The 19972-nt window shown below is 36.0% G+C and overlaps 1 protein-coding gene across 1 annotated transcript in view; it reads right to left on the bottom strand.

The window, feature by feature from the left end:
- LOC144448369 (CD9 antigen-like) overlaps nucleotides 1–18230 on the bottom strand; it is a 64542-nt gene extending 46312 nt beyond the window's left edge. Inside the window, exon 1 of the mRNA XM_078138588.1 lies at nucleotides 17902–18230. Within this exon, the coding sequence (XP_077994714.1) occupies nucleotides 17902–17985 (84 nt within the window). The 5' untranslated portion in view covers nucleotides 17986–18230. The remainder of the gene's footprint in view (nucleotides 1–17901) is intronic.
- Nucleotides 18231–19972: the final 1742 nt, after the last annotated feature.

Here is a 19972-nt window from a genome sequence, read left to right as displayed (position 1 = left end):
TCCTTCACAGTCGCTTGTAAACTGTTATTCCTTTCCTAAATGGTTTTATTCTTGTCTATGACGGTCCTAATACAGAACAATGACGTTATTATAGGGATTAGCGATATTCTTATAAAATCGGTAGCGATGGAATAACAGTTTACAAGCGACTGTGCTTTCATTTGTACATGTATTAACGAATTGTTACAGTTACTGAAAAAATATGCAAGCGTTGTTTGTTTGCTTCCTTCCTTCGTGTGTTTGTTCCTAAATTGAAAGCAAGAAACTGAATGTACTTGTATACATTAATATTGACCTTCAATATATACTAAAGTACTCAACACGTTTAAAATTAATTGTTAGCCGTCTGTGGTGATTATGTAAGTACGTTTAACAACGATGGAGCTGCTGAGTTGAGTATTAAAATCATAAGTCGATAGAAATGACGATCATTAGTAATACATTACGTAATAAAAATGATCATTAAACTGACTTGATTTATGAGAGCAATCCTCAAATCTATGAAATCAAGTCTTTCTGTTCATTTACAACTGGACAAAATTACGATAGTGGTACGGCAGATTAAATCTCGGGGGACGAACACTGGATTAGCATATCACTTAGTTGTAAAATTATACAGTCTAGCTTCATTGATTCTACTGCTATTTAAGTATGTAGAGTGTCCTCTTGGGTATAAACCAAGGCAGGTATTTGAATGCAGGCTTAAATCGCTGGGTTGTCAGACGTGAACTATGGATATAGGGTATAAAGTGACCCTTTGTGTTGTCAGTACTACATGTCTCAATGGGCGAATTCCGCATGGAGCCATGCCATATGAGAATGGAATGGTGACAGAAAGTGCATAGCAGTCAAGCACACAGAAAATATAATGGAGAGCTACAGTACAGTCTCACTTTGGGTCAACACGTCATTTCCGTTCTGTTCTAGCAATAGCTTGAGAACTGTTATTTTCGATCAGACAACCAACAATACATTCATTGGAAATTGTTAAAGTGGCAGTTGGATGAAGAATGGGTATTTATTTTGGATTTATCATGGATTCCTATTTGAAAAAAGCGATGTGAAACAACATTGACAAAGTCCGTGTTTGTACTCAATACATTGGCAAAAAATATATATACATGTGTAAAAAGTTTGTTATTGTACGTACGTGATACAATTGTTTTACAAATTAAAAAATAAATACCCAATCCTTATCCGCATGGCCACATATTCACTAATAGTAGGCCATTGTACATGTCAATTAGATATCGAATTTATCTATAAGTAGTATAGTAATAACTACAATTGGTATTAGAAATGCTGATATTTGGTTATGGCCCTAAAAATCAGTTGTTGCACCATACTGTGTGTACTACTACACAGATATGATTACCCACAGGTGATGCAATACTGTGCAGGGTGTACGATATTATGGTTAATTATTATATTCAACAAAAGTATTTTCAAAAACGGTCCAGCTGAAGCTAGTACATCTTTATATAAGCTTACAACACATAGTTTTGCATTGGCTATCTGGCTTGACAACGTCGTGTTCCAGTATGTCAAGTCAGACAATCAACAGTTGTGATGATAATTATATTTGAAAATATGTTTATTCCTGTCTCTGCCATGTCTAGATGAGAATGGTCGATGGAATGAGGGCCCATTTCAAGAAGTAGTCATTTCGATAAAAACAAACCGAATGCATTAAATCACTGTACAAGTAGATAATGTATTATATAAACAATGAGAATATATTCGACATAGTTGATGTTAATGACCACTAAACTAAACTGTATTAGTATAAATTGGCCAAATGTATTCATATTTACGTAAGTAAATCACCATGTTTGTGACTGTCCTATACCATACACAAAGGGTTTGATGCTGCCTGTGTTGCGTATCTTACTCGTAACTTAGCCTCGGACGTAGAGTGTACATTAGAAAGGAGACATTTGTAACAATCATATTCACAAATGTTCCAGTTTTATATTTTCTTTTCAATTTGCTATTCTATGAGGTGATGCAAATATGACAAGATATATTACTTAAAAACTTTAAGAATCACTGTATATAGTGATAAATTGATGTTACATAAGGGGACAAATAGACACACCAGAAACTAACAGGTAAATACATATATGGGCCATGTAGACATATCAATGTAAATCTATAATGACTATTGGATGACTCGCTTTCCTCCAGTCTACAACTACCAAATTTTTATTTCGTATAATTCTCCAAGGATAATCATTTCATATATCCAGGAAAACCATTCACATAATTATATAAGATACAAAAACAAGGGAGAGAACAAAATAGTTGCGTTTTCATTTTAAAACAGCATCGTGCAAACAGGGCCTAAAATATCCTAAACATATTGGATATAGCAACTATTAAAAGACACTTGTCTGACATTTCAAGGCCGCATGACAACCTGAGCACGAAGCATAAAGCCACTAGCTAGCTCCAATGACATGCCGGCATTAGAAGCAATTATTATATTACAATATCACGGTTTATTTATTTATGACTAAGTCGATCCAGCCTTAGTTTTTCTTTACGGTGGTTTGCCTTTTAAGATGGAAATCTTAGGACACAAGGCTTAACACTGAAAAATAGATATCCTTGTATCAAATTGCATGGGCATAAATTTACTGTCACGAGTCAGTATACTGGATGAGACAGTTTGAGGTACAGAACGAGCTGTTGATTAGTATATATACTGCATGTACATAGAACCACAGACCACTAACCAAGACCCTACACGGTCTATGATAGAACCGTGCTATTTCTTCGAATTCTTCGGTCACTGCGTTCAATCTGTTTATTTTCTTTACACTCTATCCAATAGTTACATAAGTATGTTTATATGTGGTTTAAACAATTCTTTTCTTGCATGTGACATGAAGCAGACGCTAACACTTTAATCTCGTAAACAGGAAAAGACAATAATGGCCACCATATCTTACTGACACAATATGCAACAAGTGTGGTACAGAAGTACATACAAGTTGCACAGAAGTACACGTACATAAAGGTGAATACTTTGTCTTACGCACGTCTGTTGGTAAATGATTCATGCAACAACTTGCCAAGCATATCTTGTATATGGTATTGTCTTTTATTGTAAAAGTAGTCGTTTGATATTCTTAGTTTTGTAGTTTAAAAATTCTGATCTATCTTGGAGTTAAATGCAACATTTCAAAAACCTTGGATAACAGTTTTGCAGTATTTTCACTTTGTAAATTGTAAGTTTGAAAGAGATGATCAGATCTTGAAGATTGTGATAGAAGGTATATGAATGAAGGAAGAAGTCTACATAGACTGCTCTTCTTTGAATGTACACAAAGTTCGTTCCACTCATGATTACAGCAGCCAAGTTAGGTACCTATTTTTATAAAGAAAATGTAAATCATCACGACCTAGTCATACTCATGGGATATTTAGTATTCGATGTCATGGAAACCCACTTTTGTGTATACTATAATATTGCCTATTGCTTATTTATGGTAAAGATTATCGTCGGTGTTTAGGCTGAACTTCATCTATGTTTAGACATACATTCCATGCTTTTGAAGCAATGGTGACCCCTGTCTCATTTTGTACCTTGTTTAAGTGTCAAACACCCAATGCATCATTTTACGACCATGACAACTTCAAAACGTGTTTGTTATTTTCTGTACAATGTTTACGTGGTTTAAGAGACACAAAACGGACGTATCTCAAAGAGCTGAACGGTAATTGTATAGCGTTTACTTCTGAATACGATTTATCAATAGTTACTTGACGTGAATGTCATCCGGGCCATCAGATATGAGACAACCGACATTCAGAGGTTATCGCCCTCTATATACGTCATCACGTCATTGGATGGTAAAATCACAAGTGTTGTGTCACAACGGTTAGAAATCAATGGTGAATCAGCATTGGTGGTCTATATAAACCAATAGAATAGTGTGTCACATTGATTTAGAGTAATTATTTCAAACTGCCCTGTTTGTCCGACAATTTGAAACCTTATGTCGATCTCAACTTGCAATCAGATTTACTTGAACATTAAACAGAATGACGTTTTTCATGACGAATAATCGTAATAATAATTTTTATTTATACTGGATAGTTCTTTAAATATATAAACATTTGTCTCCCAGAAAGTCTAGTGAGGGTTTAGTTTTAACGCAGGAGGAAACCAGAGTACCCGGGGAAAATCTGAGCCGTTCGGTAGAGTCAAACTGAACAACAATCTTCTTACTTACAGCGTGGAATTTAGTCAAACCCTGAATGGGTTCGAACTCCCAGCGCAGTGGTAAGAGGCAAGTGGTTCAACCACTCTGCCACCGGCAACGAACAGATTCTAACTTCTGTACATCAAAAGCGAGTTACCTGTTTGTATGTGTAATATATAGGGCCTGTCAATCAATGATTCATATAGCTGGAAGTAAACCCCATATATAGAATGTCACTCTCCATCTCGTCTCCAACCAAGGATCTTAAACGTTTTGCAAGTGGAAACATGCAGGGTCGGATGTTACAGTACCTGTGGCAGTCGACATCTTCACTCTGCCTTTTTTCACATACATTTACGAAATATCTAGGAATAATAACCAATGGGACGTGATAATGGACACACTTCATTTCGTCTCCTACCAAGGATCTTAAGTGTTGGAAGTGGAAACATGTAGAGTCTAATATATGTACCTGGGAGAGACGCAATCTTCGCTGTCAGCATTGTATCAGGCAACCACAACTTATAGCTTAATTTAAATGACGATATACATAATTCAAATCGCTTTATGAAGTGGCAATGACGTTTGCCGTTTCAAGAAGGTAATAATCTGCAACTGAATGCCTCTCTACGAACAAGGAGTTAAATACTCTACTATTTTTCTAAGAGAAAAGTCAAGAAGGCAGGAATAAATGATATGAATAATAATAAACCGATTCTTGTTTTCATTGTACACGTTTTACTATATAAATATTCGTAGCTATTTCAGGAGATATGGACTTTGCACATGCCAGGCATATTGGTATCATACTTCTAATATCATATGTCCATAACTGTTTCATATCTCAGATACGACGTCAAAGCTCGTATCCTGTCCACTTGGAAATCACCTAACACGTCATCTGTCGGTAAAAGTATATCCCTTACTCACAACAGCAGCTATATTTACAACGTCTGTCAGTAAAAGTATCGATATACGGTTTAGTTGTTTACGATCCTCATGGCCGATGGTGACGACACTAGTTGCGTCAGGGACATCAGCTGTGTAACATTATGAAAGCAAACAACGTTAGTCTCAGATTACGGCGTGTTTCTGTTCAGAGGATTGATGTCTAGTCGGGGTAAACACATGTGTAATGTAAGAACTGCCAGCTGGCGTTATAGTGAATTATGGGTAACTCCGATGCTTAATGAATAGCAGAATTTAATTGACGCAATTATACTAATTGATCAATTTATCCGCTTACTCAACCATCACAATATTCATTGATTAACTTATTCATTAAATTATTAGGTGTTGACTGCGGAGTAATCAACTTAGTGACGATTATTTTGATCGCATTATAAACACAGTCCTGAATCCCATAGACAGTAATCTACACCAAACTCGATGTGGCTATGATCGCAGAATGGTTTAATATGATTGCCATGGTAACATCCATCCATGACAATGAAGGGAGAAAAGCCTTAAAGGCCTATATTATCCCTGTAGTGTTCCAGTACTGGTCCAAGACAATTTTAAAGTCTTTAACAGTTTCTGCTCCAATGACATGTTCTGGTAAATTGTTCCAGTGGAGTACAACACGTTGAGAAAAGAAGTGTTTCCTGATATTCAGTCTGACAGTTGGTTTAAAAATCAATCAATCAATCAATCAATCAATCAAGCAATCAATCAATCAACCAACCAACCAACCAACCAACCAAAACCATCAATTAAACAAACAAATAGTCGACTGCTTAACTTATTGTCAGATCCGCGTGTCGTTAGATATTTTAGTGAGTGAGTGAGTGAGTGAGTGAGTGAGTAAATGTGCTATGTATGAACTGAGTATTTCTTGCCTCAAGCAACGGATAAGTATATCAGTATCCTACTGAGACGTTGTGACTAGGAACATAAGCTACATGACTTCATGACGGAAGATAAGGCAATAATTAACATTAATATTTTATACTATACCATAATCTAGTAAAAGGATGTTTCTAGAGTATTTCATAATTAATAATTGATAACCCTGTCAAATCAATTACAAATACATGATATTGTATGCAACATACACCAACTCTCAGTACACTGTACACTATAATATAGTATAATATAGTATAGTATAGTATAGTATAGTAAGGATTGAGATAAGACTACACCTCAATAATCAAGTGTTTTCTCATGAATTACTTTCAAATCATTTTTTTTAAACTTGGGTATAACAAGTTATACATCATTATCATCCCTTTGTATACTATGGCCATGTCTCTCTCCTCGCTCTGTCTTCATCCCTTTCCTCCCTCCTTCCCCATCTCATTAGTGCATCCGTCAGTGATATTTAGAAATAGCCATTACTTTAAATCAGACCATTAGTAATGTAGTACTGTATTTGCCTTTACATCACTATCTACGCACTCAACTTGAAAGTGTAAACATTACAGTGAAATAATGGAGTAAAATTGCCAACATTCTAGAAGATGTTGTTTGACTAAATATGGACTACCCTTTCACAAGTATTTGTCTGATATAGTCCGTGACATTTTGACCTGACCAGTAATTAAATTTGAAAAGGGGCCTTCCTGTCAATTAAATGAAATGATAAGGGCTTGTAGGAACTGACATAGCATTCATGTTGACTGATTTCTAATTTCCGAGGATGTCATGACGTCATCTTAAGATGACTCCCATTGTGTTGTCATTTAAACGACAATGTGTTCACCTATGAAACGGTTTGTGATGCTAAGCAACGAGGTACAGCATTGATGATTCTTGCATTCGTATCACTATGGTTGCTGTATAGTTGTATCTCTGGTAGAGTACTCACTTAGGCATGTGTAATATTACAAAAACACAATCCCTATTGGTCAGGTGCAGTGGGAATATGCACAGAAATAACAAAATGAACTCTGAAAATTGAATAACCTCACGCTTGAAGTAGAATTCTTAATGTATACCTTTCTACATAATAACATTGATAGGTAAGAAAAACTATGCCAATTCACCCCAGGATGTATGAATGGTAATACCAAACAGTGAAACCGTTGCTTTTTTCCCTGCCTGGTTGACCATACTTATCTTAATAACTTAGAACGGCCCTTCAATTTCAGGTAAATTGACCAAAAAGTAAAAGCAGCACAGCCAGCAGCATGCTTCGTTGATTCCTTTCAAGGATGGCACTAACAAGATTACGGTGAACCGATTCTCCTGTTAACGTTAGCATGAGTCATCAATGTAGTTGACGAGTCCATTGATATAGAATAATGGGTGTAACGTCTAGTACACTAACTTGTTTTATTAGCCGTTGAATACTAATGTGGAGTTAGATGATAGGGATTTCATGGATTTGGGGACACAAAGACAAGTTTAATACTTTAGACTGTGTAATCCATCCATCGTTAGGGTTTCTTGTCGACCGGATTTAGTTAAAACCAAATCAGATTAATGTACGCATTCAGCAAGTTTTATAAACGTCGTCGCTGTGTTCTTCAGATGTGAAGGTGCTGCGACGTTGCAACCAAGGTCACCATCAGGGTTACAATCAAATACAAAAAGTCGAAATCTTCTTTAGGTGTTTGTTACATTGTACTCAAAGACTGGAACTTACGTTTCATCGTACATACTGTTGATATTATGATGAGCACCTATTGAAATTTGAAATAAGAATAGATAGATGGAGGGATGGATGCAAGAATGGATATTAGTTGTAGGTAGATAGGTAGACTAATAGACAGAATGACAGACTGATACATACATACATACATACATACATACATACATACATACATAGACAGACCAGTTTGTTGGTTGGTTGGTTAAGTGAAACCATCTCAACTGATATATTCAGTGTAGAAATTAAATTTGACCACTTGTAATAGTTAATACTGAATAAATACAAACTAATAAGAACATAAGTGGCTATCGTTCACATATGTCTGTATGGCTATCTGTTCGGTTTATTGGGTTGTTAATCTGTCTATACATTTGTCTCAGTCTGTTTGCATGCCTGCCTGTCAACCATTGACTGTTGACTTTGACTTATCATTATTGAGTTCTGGAATCAGTTTGTTTGGAGATCCATCTTGTAATTGATTGGGGTATTATCTTTGTGGACCTAATAAAACTAATCCATTGACGGGATCAAAAGATCAGACATCACTGTGGAAATCACAGGTGATTGTGACACTATGATGATAATTTGTGAAATACGCTTGAGAATATCCGATAATTAACATCGTGTGTTTGACTTTGATAGACTAAGACAGTAAATGAATAATCAGTCATGTTGTGGAGCACCAAATCTGGTAGTGGTGACGTTTTAATAGGTTATGAATGAAGTGGCACAAGCTGAGTTTCTTATACATTTTGGGGATACGTTTACAGGCTATTTTGAAAGGTACTAGCATTCGACTTATTAAAACACTTACAATGACTGAACCTAAACTTAGTAAAAGATATAACTTATGAACGATCTGATGACATAAACTGTCGAGGAAATCCATACTATGCAATCAACTTTTCTACAATGATAAAAGACATCTGTAATGTCATGGATCGACATTAATATCATACTAGCATAGTTTAGGTTTCTGAGAGTATGTTCGTTTGAGAGAGAAGCTTGAAAACTCAGCTTGTGCCACTTTAAGCAGAAATGCTAATTTCACACCTAATGTCCAGTCACTTGATCATGATGAGGACTCGAGGCAGGTCACAAAGTTACAGCAAAGTGAACAACAAAAGTTTAATCATTTCAAGGTTACATTTGGTTTGTGTTGAAAACTGTCAGCATCCTACCCATTACAGGCTTTGATGAATAGTTGAATGCCAAACATAAACCATTAATAATTGAAACTGACAGTTTTTGGCATGTGAACCGGAGTCTCTTGGGGTTCAAGAAATCATACGGTAAATAACAAGGAATAACATTTGTTTTCCGTAATCATAGAGGGAATTCCAAAATAACTTACAATTGATTCATTTACGCTGTCTTGAAGCAAACGACGGCTGATGTTTAAGTTCAATTAAGGTTTTATCCTTAGATGACCGTTTGATTTTCAAATCGTTGCCAATTGAGTTGCATGTACACATCCATCTACTGTAAGTACCCAGATTGGACATGCCTTAACTTATTACGTCGAGCACAACTAAATCCACCGGTATTACCAAGAGATCCAATCAAATATACATAACCTATACAACGAGGTATTTTTCCTGTGGCTAGGGGAAATGGAATTGCAAATTTAGCAGACTTATATACATCGACAAAAACTCTTGGGACTGGGTACTATTAGCCTTATATTGCATTGGCTATGAATAAGCAAAGCAGGTCCCGTCCAGTAATTGCCATCAGCATCCCTTTAGTCCTAAAGACAGATGCGTTTAGTCATTCAATGTTAATGTTTCCGACACAGAATTGAAACATTTTCTCGACTCTGTTGTCCTTTTGAATCAACTCAGTAGTTTTACAGTTAGTATCACATTCAAAATACATTCATATCAAATTTAATTTCCAAAAGGAAGAGTGTAAATATTGCAATGGCATGCGATGAGGTGACGTAAATACAAATATTCAATCAAATTTACAGTCGACAAAGGTACAAAACACTATGAGTAATATTTCATGCATGTTCAACATATTTCAATTTAGTAACTACATCATTCCACTCTGTGGCGAAATGACAACATTATATATCGTACATCAATTAGCGTAGAAGGAAAAGAGTTTAAAAGGAGCCCCATGGTAGAACATCTTCTCTTCATGAAGTATGTCTGCTTGGAAGTATACCTTTCCCAGGTGCCCCAATTCGTAAGAAATATGACGAACACATGTTGATACTAAACTTGCAATTCTTCTCAATCTCCAATATATCATGTTTTATAGTACACATGTCTACTTTAATCAAATTGATCAGCGAATGGCGTAACTGTTAACTGTCTTGTTAATTTCTTTTACATTGACAAATGGCCACGATACTTTATGGATTTACGATTATGTATCGTCAGAATATTACGACTAGTCAACTAATTAACACTTAAATGTCAGATGGTACTCGTCAGGTTTCAGCCTTGGGTGTTAACCATCCGATGTACTACCTCGTATATCAAAGAATGTAGAGGTATAAGTGCAAGATTACAATGTAACATGTCGTTAAACACAACACATTGTATTGCAATTTCTGTTGAAACTAACGGCATTATAATGAATTAAGTAATTAATATGTGTGTTGTGTAACGACTGTTCTCCTTTCCTGTTTGAAAGTTTGCAAGTTAATTGTGGCTTGTGAATGTTGATACACGATTGTCAAACCTACGTGTGTCTGCCCCCCTGAGTCATCCTATATCGTAAAAACAAATCCATAGTAAGCATCCATAAAATTACTTTTCGAATACACGACTTAATCCAGCACTTAGGAGACCATCGTTGTATCATCTGTTCTACATGACTCAATATGAACCGTTTTCACTCACTCACTCAAGACATCCATTAATCTTATGTTGTTTACCGGCAGAACAATTTTGGCGGGAATGTGTGTCAGATGATATGTACAGACTATAGAGTAAGGGTACAAAAAGTCACCTCTGTGAAGTAAGATATTTGTAATCCAAAACTGAACTATAAATGGTTCTGACAAGTCATGGATACAGGGACGTTTTACCTCAACTAAAAGGAGACTCACAAGACATTCATTATTTAAAAGCGTATGATACATCTGTTTACCAGCCATGTTTGCCATGTATTCTTTTACTACTATAGTGTCAGGCACATTCCCGCTAAAAATAGTTGAGCAAAATTATCGTGTTTTTTTTTTTGAAATATTTAGCAAATACTAATTCCATTTTGGACTGAAAGTATGCCCATGACGCTTATTGATGAAAGTATATCAACACATTGCTTCAGAATTTATCAGATTTCTAGCAAAACTTCAAAATATCAGACGTGGTGTAAATATCATTTTTCATCTACCTCGTAGCGTAGGTGTTAAACTGCTTTGGATCCCAAGCGTTGCAAGTAGGCTTCTCGGTTTACAGTGGAAATAAATAAATAATACAATTCAATATCTTATACACGGTAGACGTCAGTATAAAAATATTCACTAGAAAATAAAGCGAGTCTCGAAGGTAGGAATGTACCAATGAACCAAGAGATAATAGCTTCAGGCACACACTTCGTTTCAAAAACTCAACTTGAGACACTTCAAAATTAATGTATACATACTATATTCAATCCTGCACGGGCAAAAAATCGAAAAAATTTATACCATTTTAGTTAGGAAACTGGTGTTTTGTTAGGTTATATATGTCAATATACAATATTCAAATTTGCATAATGATTACAAGGCTTTCAAGAATGTTATAAAGAATTATTTTAAATCCGAATTAAAATAAAACCCCTATTTCAGGAATTGAATGTGAATACGGAATAGGCACGCTTTATCAATAGCAATAATTCGTTAATTACTACCACTGGTTTTGAATATCATTTTCAGAGCAAATGAAATTATATTTGTCATATAAGCGTCGAAATAAGCATGAATGTAGATCATGTTTATTGAAGGCAAACAGAGTCAAAGAATGAGCTTCATAAACATTGAGACATTCTAGTGCAAATGATTAAAAATACACGACTGAAAACGTATCAGTGATTACAGAATTAACAATGTATGTAATTCAATATACATTGTATACATTAAGTAGAAAACAGTGTTAGAAGGAGTGTCGCTAACATATTTCATTGTCGTCTGCTAAACACAATTTACACTACAGGGGAGAGAGACTAAAAATAAAACGCCTTTGGTCATTTCTTGGAGAGGCTTTACTTATTATTTTTTTCAAAAGCCAACGTTAATGTATAATAAAACAAATCCATCCACATTCACTATGTTGCTGAACATGTCACTTAATTAAAGGGTAAGACCTTTATTTGAAGGAGGACTAGTTGTCTAAAGACAGCTTATCTAGAAAACTACACCCGGAATAGCCATCCTTTATAACTAATGCAATAGATGAATAAAGAGCTTTTCAGATCCGAATTCTGAAATAAGTACGCATCAAATGCTGACGTCATGTTCAATTACACTCATATGACCTTAATGTACATTTCAACAGCCATGATGTCACGTGGCATACATCTCAAAATTGAAAGTCTCTACAAAATTTAGTCTGCCTACAACTCACTCTTAGAACATTCCATTTATTGTGAGGTATGAGAGAGTACGCTTTCGGGATGATGCAACTATTTGAAGGTGGGTCTATTAAGCTGTGATAGATACCGTTCATGTTCATGGTAATAGGGTGGGGCATTATGTAAAGAAATTTATCGCCACTTAAAGTGTAGACTACAATTGGCATATGTTTGTAATGTGTTATTGAATAGGAAATACACTGCACTTTTGGCACAGTAACTGAGACACGTTTTGGACCGAAGTCAAAAAATTATTCCGAAGCAATCGGCATTGACAAAGAATTATAGAGATGATTATGTATGCACAGTGGCTTGGTAAACTCAACTGTTACATTTTGGTGTCAAAGAATTATATCAAAATTTTAGAACACTTTTTGAATAGCACTACCCCATGGACATTTTGTAAATGTTCAGTGTATACTCCCATAACAATATAGCATGATATAGCACTGGCAATGTAATGCTGAAATGACCCTCGTAACTTAAGTTACATTGTACATATGTTTGGGTACCTTGAGACATCTATCACTAGCAAGACATATACTTTGTTCTTTTTATGTTACAACCAATATACTATGAGAAAGCAAAGGTAACCATTGCCACCAAATAAATTACAGACTATCTCTTCGGTGATAAACTGCAATAAATGAGTTGTTGTCTTTGTAGTAGAAAATGTCAAAGCAGAAGATTTGTAGTCCAAAATACAACACATATATAAAGAAATTAAATACGTGATATCTTAGCATTGAATAATATATACCATTATTCAACCAAGAGTTTCTTTTGCTTTTATTATTATTACAATTATCATGATTGTACTTGCTGTTCTTGTTATTTTCTATCAGAGTACCTAGTTAATTCTGTGCCATAAACAGTGACCAGGATTTGAATTTCTACAGACATACATTCCTGAACTGGTCTTTAGACTGTTATTGTATACCTGTCCTGTTTATTGATATGATGCAAGGGAACTATTTCATTGAACCTGTTGTAAACAGAAATATAATAAGTATGTGTATAAAACGAAGAAAGGGATGAAGTCTGGATTTTACAACAAACAGACATAAGAATATACCAGAAGTGATAGAGTCATCTATTAATAGTATCTGAAGTAATATTTCTAACGACTTTATGCGAACTCAAACATTTTACACTAATTCGTTCCCAAACCAGATTCATGATAAAACTGGTTTGCTAAACGTCTACTGCCTGTCAAACTCACATTACAAACTATACACAAGTTTACAGTACACGGTTTGACAGTTCAATCGATACAAAAAATGTCAGGTTGGCAATGTTAACAGGGAGTCAAATATCTAAATTGTCTCCGTTCTCGTTAGATCGATTCAGTTTGTCAGGTTTTACAGGCTACTGCAATTATTTAACGCCCCTCAGGACTTGCACACTTTAATTTGCAGTGACCATCATGGTGAACATCTTCACTCTCTTATTAAAGCAAACATTGCAAATTGAAGAACCCTGTGGCTATAAATAGTATCCGAGTTTTGATTGTTGGCGTTGTAGCATGACGTATGTATGTATGTATGTATGTATGTATGTATGTATGTATGTATGTATGTATGTATGTATGTATGTATGTATGTGAGTATGTATGTATGTATGTATGTATGTATGTATGTATGTATGTGTGTGTGCGCGCTTGCATTCATGTATGTATGTATGTATGTATGTATGTATGTATGTATGTATGTATGGTTGCGTGTGTGTAAGTATGTCTGTCTGTATGTATGTATGTATGTATGTATGTATGTATGTATGTATGTATGCCTGCTTGTATGAATGTGTGTGAGTATGTACGTGTTTACGTACGTACGTTATGTGTGTGTGTGTGTGTGTGTGTGTGTGTGTGTGCGCGCGCGCGCACGCGTGTGTGTGTGTGTAGTGTAGTGTAAACCACCAATGAGAACTGAATAGTCTCAACAAAACTCAACTGAAAGGGTTTCCAAAAGTTCTGACTAGCTTTCGTCCTGTCAACAAAGCAGCACCAGGTCAGTAAAGTATACTATACTATGAACCACAGTCACGTGATAGAGGGACTGTGTATGAACATATCAAGCCACTGACATAGCGATATGCGTGTAACACGTTACCGTGTTTCATTGATTGAATATATTATCTTAAAGTTGTCACTTCACTGATGTGAAATGACCTTGACAGTCTAAAGTGAGAATTCTGATAATGGTGTGACAGTTTTTAGATACATTTACCACCATATCACGTGACCCATAATGTTCGTTGTATACACAGACCCTCACCTGTTCTATGTTTCTTACTGAAAGTACACACTATAACTAGTAAAGATGTACAACGAGGTGGTTTAGACCGTGGAGGGTGTAAGGTTAGACGAGGCATAATTACTGTATTCCAGTTGAGAGGCAATAATCGAAATCTTAGCCATGTACCCAGTCTAAAACTTGGACATAATTTATTATGGTTGATATCTTTGTTTAACAAACAATACAAGGATAACAATAATTACATTCATACAGGTTTGAAATATACGGGTATATAGCAGACCTTGGTCCTAGGAACGTTCCATTTTAGTACATGTTGCCCGATTGGTTGAAATGACATACTTGTTCATCTACAAGTCAATCAGATGTACCGTTGTATTTAAAGCAGAGGAAACTGGTGAAAGGGGAATGCCAGTGAGTATATATGCATGGTGCCATCGAACACTAAACACGATATAATTATTCTCAATTTAACGAATTCGTACCATGTGGGGTCTCTAAACAACTAGTAATTACTTAACGTGAAAGTATGGGAAATGAGATACCAGTTCTGTATATACAAGATACCCACTGTGAAATATACATTGAATCTCTTCGTTAGTGGTCTGGGATTGAAACTAACAATGTACCACTGCCAGAGAAATTATAACGTGTCTATTGTTATGCAAATTTAATTAATTCCATTTCACGCGTCCGTACATTTAGTGTATACAATTATGAATATATGCAATATGGTATCGTTTTGAAATTTAAAACTACAACATTCATGAAAAGTATTCTTCAAGCGTACACAACCATTGCGTAGACGTACGAATCCGTATTAGCTGTCACATCATTAACAACAGTGAAACCCACTATTGTGTATGGTTTTGATAGAGGTGACCTGACCCCTATTTGAATGCAAATAAAGTACAGTAAACGCAGTTTGATATTAATGTTATCATTTCTATATGAGTAATATTCCACCAGACTCTCTACGGTTTAGGGGTCATCTGACAAGAGTGAACCGAGGTTGGGGTGGGGTGGGGGTTATGGAGGGGGCGGCAGCTGCTGCTATCAAAGAACATATACCAGAATGTGCATTCGCTATTTCCGCAAGGAACGCCGACTGACCTAATTTTTGTGGAATTTCATAACCCCATCAGTGAGATAAATATACAATTAGATAACGTGGTATTTAAAGTCAATAATGACACCCATAGCCCGGGGCTACATCATCCAATAGGAGACATTGTCTCTAATCATCTACTCATACTGACTCACCATTGGTGGAGACGTAGACAGAATGATGTGCGGATATAAAGAAAGAAATTGGGGTATGCAAGAGGTCACTGCTGTTGATGTATGGCTGGTTGTAAAGTAAAATTAATCGTGATAATAAAAAGACATGAACAAATAACTGGTATTTCTTGCTGTTCTTTAGGAGAAGTTTGACGACAGGTTTTTACTGGAAGGACATAAGTACGTAGATACATACACACGCACGCACGCACACACACACACACATACATACATACATACATACATACATACATACATACATACATACATACATACATACATACATAAAACTGTAGTGTAGAACAATGGGCGTGCAAATGGGAAAGATCGTGCAAAATATTAACTATCTCTTCAGCAAAGATAACATTCTGCAGAAGTTTTGAAACACGAGAAGATGATTATCAGCTCTTTCGGTATATGAATGAACTGGTTCTGATAACATTCTTTACTTTGAGAGACAATCATTTCAGGCATTTCTGGCATCGTCCCCAATTATACATAAGCTTAGAATTTGATATTCGACCTAGTTGAAAGTGGTTTAATTTTTTAAGTTTTTTTCCACTTCGTGTGTCATGCAATTCACTCACAGATCGTTACTAGCACACGTCTTTTAGAAAAGCCTCAGAAGATAAGTGAAAAGGGCATTTACAGAGTCCTTGGATTTCTGTTCATTTCAACGTTGGTGTATTTATGTAGGAGATTTAAAGAGCGCCAAACAATGGCCGTCAAGTAAAATGGAATAGTTACTTTTAAAGCGTTACAAAAGAAATTAGGGCAAGAGTCGTCGAGTCTGAGATGAAACTCAGCGTACCATTTACTTGAGATTTGATCACTATATGGCATATATATACATAAGTGCTGTGCCGATTTCACCAAATTTGATATAATTGCCTTACGTTTTTGTTACTAGTGCATACAATTAATATTATAATACGAATTTACAAAGCATAGCGAAAATCAATACCTGTCGAAACGTTATTATGAATGGCAATGCAATTACAAAGACTTCGATCGAATACGGCGTCTAGCTCGTTATATGAGGTGCGTCAAGCGTGGCCGATATTATTTTTTATCATCACTCAAAAATCATCTTCGTTGTAATAAGAGACCCACTAGCTGTGCCATGCGCTATTTTATCTCTCAAGTGAAAAGCAGTTATAGTGCGACAGCCTGCGTAACAGTTTGCTAAATATACCGTCGTTTGTTTGCATTACTGTGGATTGGTGGAACTGATGGATGTCTCCGTTGCCAGTAAAATTGCAAGCGTTCCGGCTCACCATATAAATAACTGTCAACGCTGGACGTATTATCTACGCATAATGGAGCCATCTGCCCCGCTCGACCGACATGTCACCCAAAGCACAATATACAATAGCTGAGGCCGGTGAAAAAAAGGCAGCTTACTCTGTGCATACACAAATCATACTACTAAACTGCTTCAAATTTCAAATACTAGTACTTCATTCACGTAAACGACCAGAAAGCACAAAGGTCGGTGTGAAAGTAGGAGATGATGAAAACAGGATACGAATAAGAAATTCGTAGAGGGAGTCCTCACCGTGTATATGAATGGTCACAATGACACGTAAAGCTATTGTTTCTCCCGCATCCCAATATTGCCATCCACGAAGTGCGCTTCGGCGAAACCGCTTTCGTCAGATCCCAAATACCACACTAGCGAAGTGAAATGTGGATGTATAATACCTGATGGCACTGTATTATATAATATTTGTGGTATTCTGTACCTTGCTGCACATGTTGTGACCCTCCGTTTGCGCAACGCTTGTCTGATCGTCTCACCTGAAAAACCTCATCCATCTAACGTTGTCTGTAAGTAATATTACCGGGCTAATATTGAACTGATAGAGTAGAAAGAACGTGTACTCCAACTGTGCGATAGGCAAAAGTACGATGACACACATGTAAATCGCTATCAAACTGTAATATTGCATTCAATTACCTTGACGGAAAAGATATAAAAAGTCGTACTTACCACCATTAAAAAACTATACACACGTATGGTATAGCCACAGCACCACACGGTCTCTGATGGTTCACGTTTCTCTTGCTTTCCCATACTTTAAAGAATAGATATGTCTTTCCTGGAGATATCTTCCACCACCTTACACACGGGTGAAGAATTCAATCAGCTGAACGCCAAAGGTAGGAAAATACGTGAATGCCGTTTGTTATTGATGACGAAGACGAGGTGAATACCAGCGTGTAGGCTAGCTGTGTGTTTACTTGGCTTGTATTGAATGGACGTGTGTGTTCACAATAGATACTACCTCTCACTCTCACGCTGATGTGCAACGAATCGTATTATCTCATACCCGACAGGAAGCAAGTCAACAATAACCCGATATGAGTGATAATGTAACATTAAATACCGGTTACCTATCGCGCCCTCTACGGTAAAATAAAAACACTTTGAATATAAACATAAACCAGCTTCTCAAAGTCGTCGCATTTCGAGTCGGCTCTTATGATATGTTGGGTTGATATGTTGGACCCTTTTCATGAGCTGTTCTGTAGGGTTAACAGTAACGATAACAGTTTGTGGATTTAAGTTATGGTTTGTGTCAGACTGGTGACATACTCAACACTGACAATCAAAGGTAAATGAAAATACCTCAAAGAGCCAACACAAATGAGTAAAGTACATGAAATATGACTTCTTTTAGAAACAAATTAAGAAAGTAAGATGTATGTATGTATGTATGTATGTATGTATGTATGTATGTATGTATGTGTGTATGTGTGTATGTATGTATGTATGTATGTATGTATGGATGGATGGATGGATGGATGGATGGATGGATGTATGTATGTATGTATGTATGTATGTATGTATGTATGTATGTATGTATGTCTATCTATAGATCTATCTATAGATCTGTCTATCTATCTATCTCTATCTATACATACATCTGTCTGTCTGTCTATCTATCTATCTATCTATCTATCTATCTATCTATCTATCTATCTATCTATCTATCTATCTATCTATCTATCTATCTATCTATCTATCTATCTATCTATCTATCTATCTATCTATCTATCTATCTATCTATCTGTGTCTCTATCTATATATATAGCTATCTATCTATCTATCCCGACTGACTTTTCTTACTATGTTTTCTTACTCGGTATGTATGTGTAGCGACTGTAATTAATCATGTCCTATCGTCACTCACCAAAGCACACAGCATTGAAAGTAGTACAATTTCACACTAGCACTGGTAGTGGTACAAAGTATGAAGCGTGGCCCTATTGACCTTGACTGATGACCCCGTGACCTTGGCTGATGACCCCCATGTCAGTCTTAACTCATTCCCACGTTACAATGAACAGAAGCAGTCGAGGTTCGTAAGAAATGTGACATTACACCCTGAGGTCATAAATCTTTTATCGTCTTGGATCATCTTGCGAGTAGCTGCAGGTCATTTGAGGTCAACTGAAGGGAATAGTGTGGTCAGCCACTACTTGTCACTATACCATATTCAGCTTATGTTTAGTTTTCATGGTTTTAGCCAAATAGAAGTACTTTTATGTGTTTTGAAATTTCAAAGATGGGTATATTCATTGAAATATACAATTATATATACAATGACTTGACACCAATTTACAATATGTTACCAATTTCTAAATGAAGGAGTTGCACTCAATATTGCACATTGTACGGTGTATTCTTCCAGATTTTTAATACGGGGATAGGGGTGAGGGTTAGGGGTATTTAAATGGCTTGGTATGAATTGATACAGGTTCAAAGTATGAATTCAAAGTACAAGCATAAACTTTACAACAATTCAAAATCTAGGAGTTAATTAAATGTCTACATTTCAGTCAAATGAAATAAAGAACAGTTTATGCTTAACTTAAATGATGGATTGTGAAGTCTCTATTTTAGCAGATAAAGCTGTCTCCGAAAAATTGGCAAATTCGAAACTACCTTGTCAGAAATTTGGGGTCGTTTGGGCATTCTAAGGGGGTGGTGGTGGGGGCAAACCTTAAAAATCAAGAGTCGAAAAAATTTCGTTATCAAGTATTGTTATCGGTATTCG

This window comes from Glandiceps talaboti, chromosome 17 (genome assembly GCF_964340395.1).
Source record: "Glandiceps talaboti chromosome 17, keGlaTala1.1, whole genome shotgun sequence".
In the NCBI taxonomy this organism is placed as follows: Eukaryota; Metazoa; Hemichordata; class Enteropneusta; family Spengelidae; genus Glandiceps; species Glandiceps talaboti.
The sequence above is the reverse complement of the archived record's forward strand: the minus strand, read 5'-3'. Positions and strand labels throughout refer to the sequence as shown.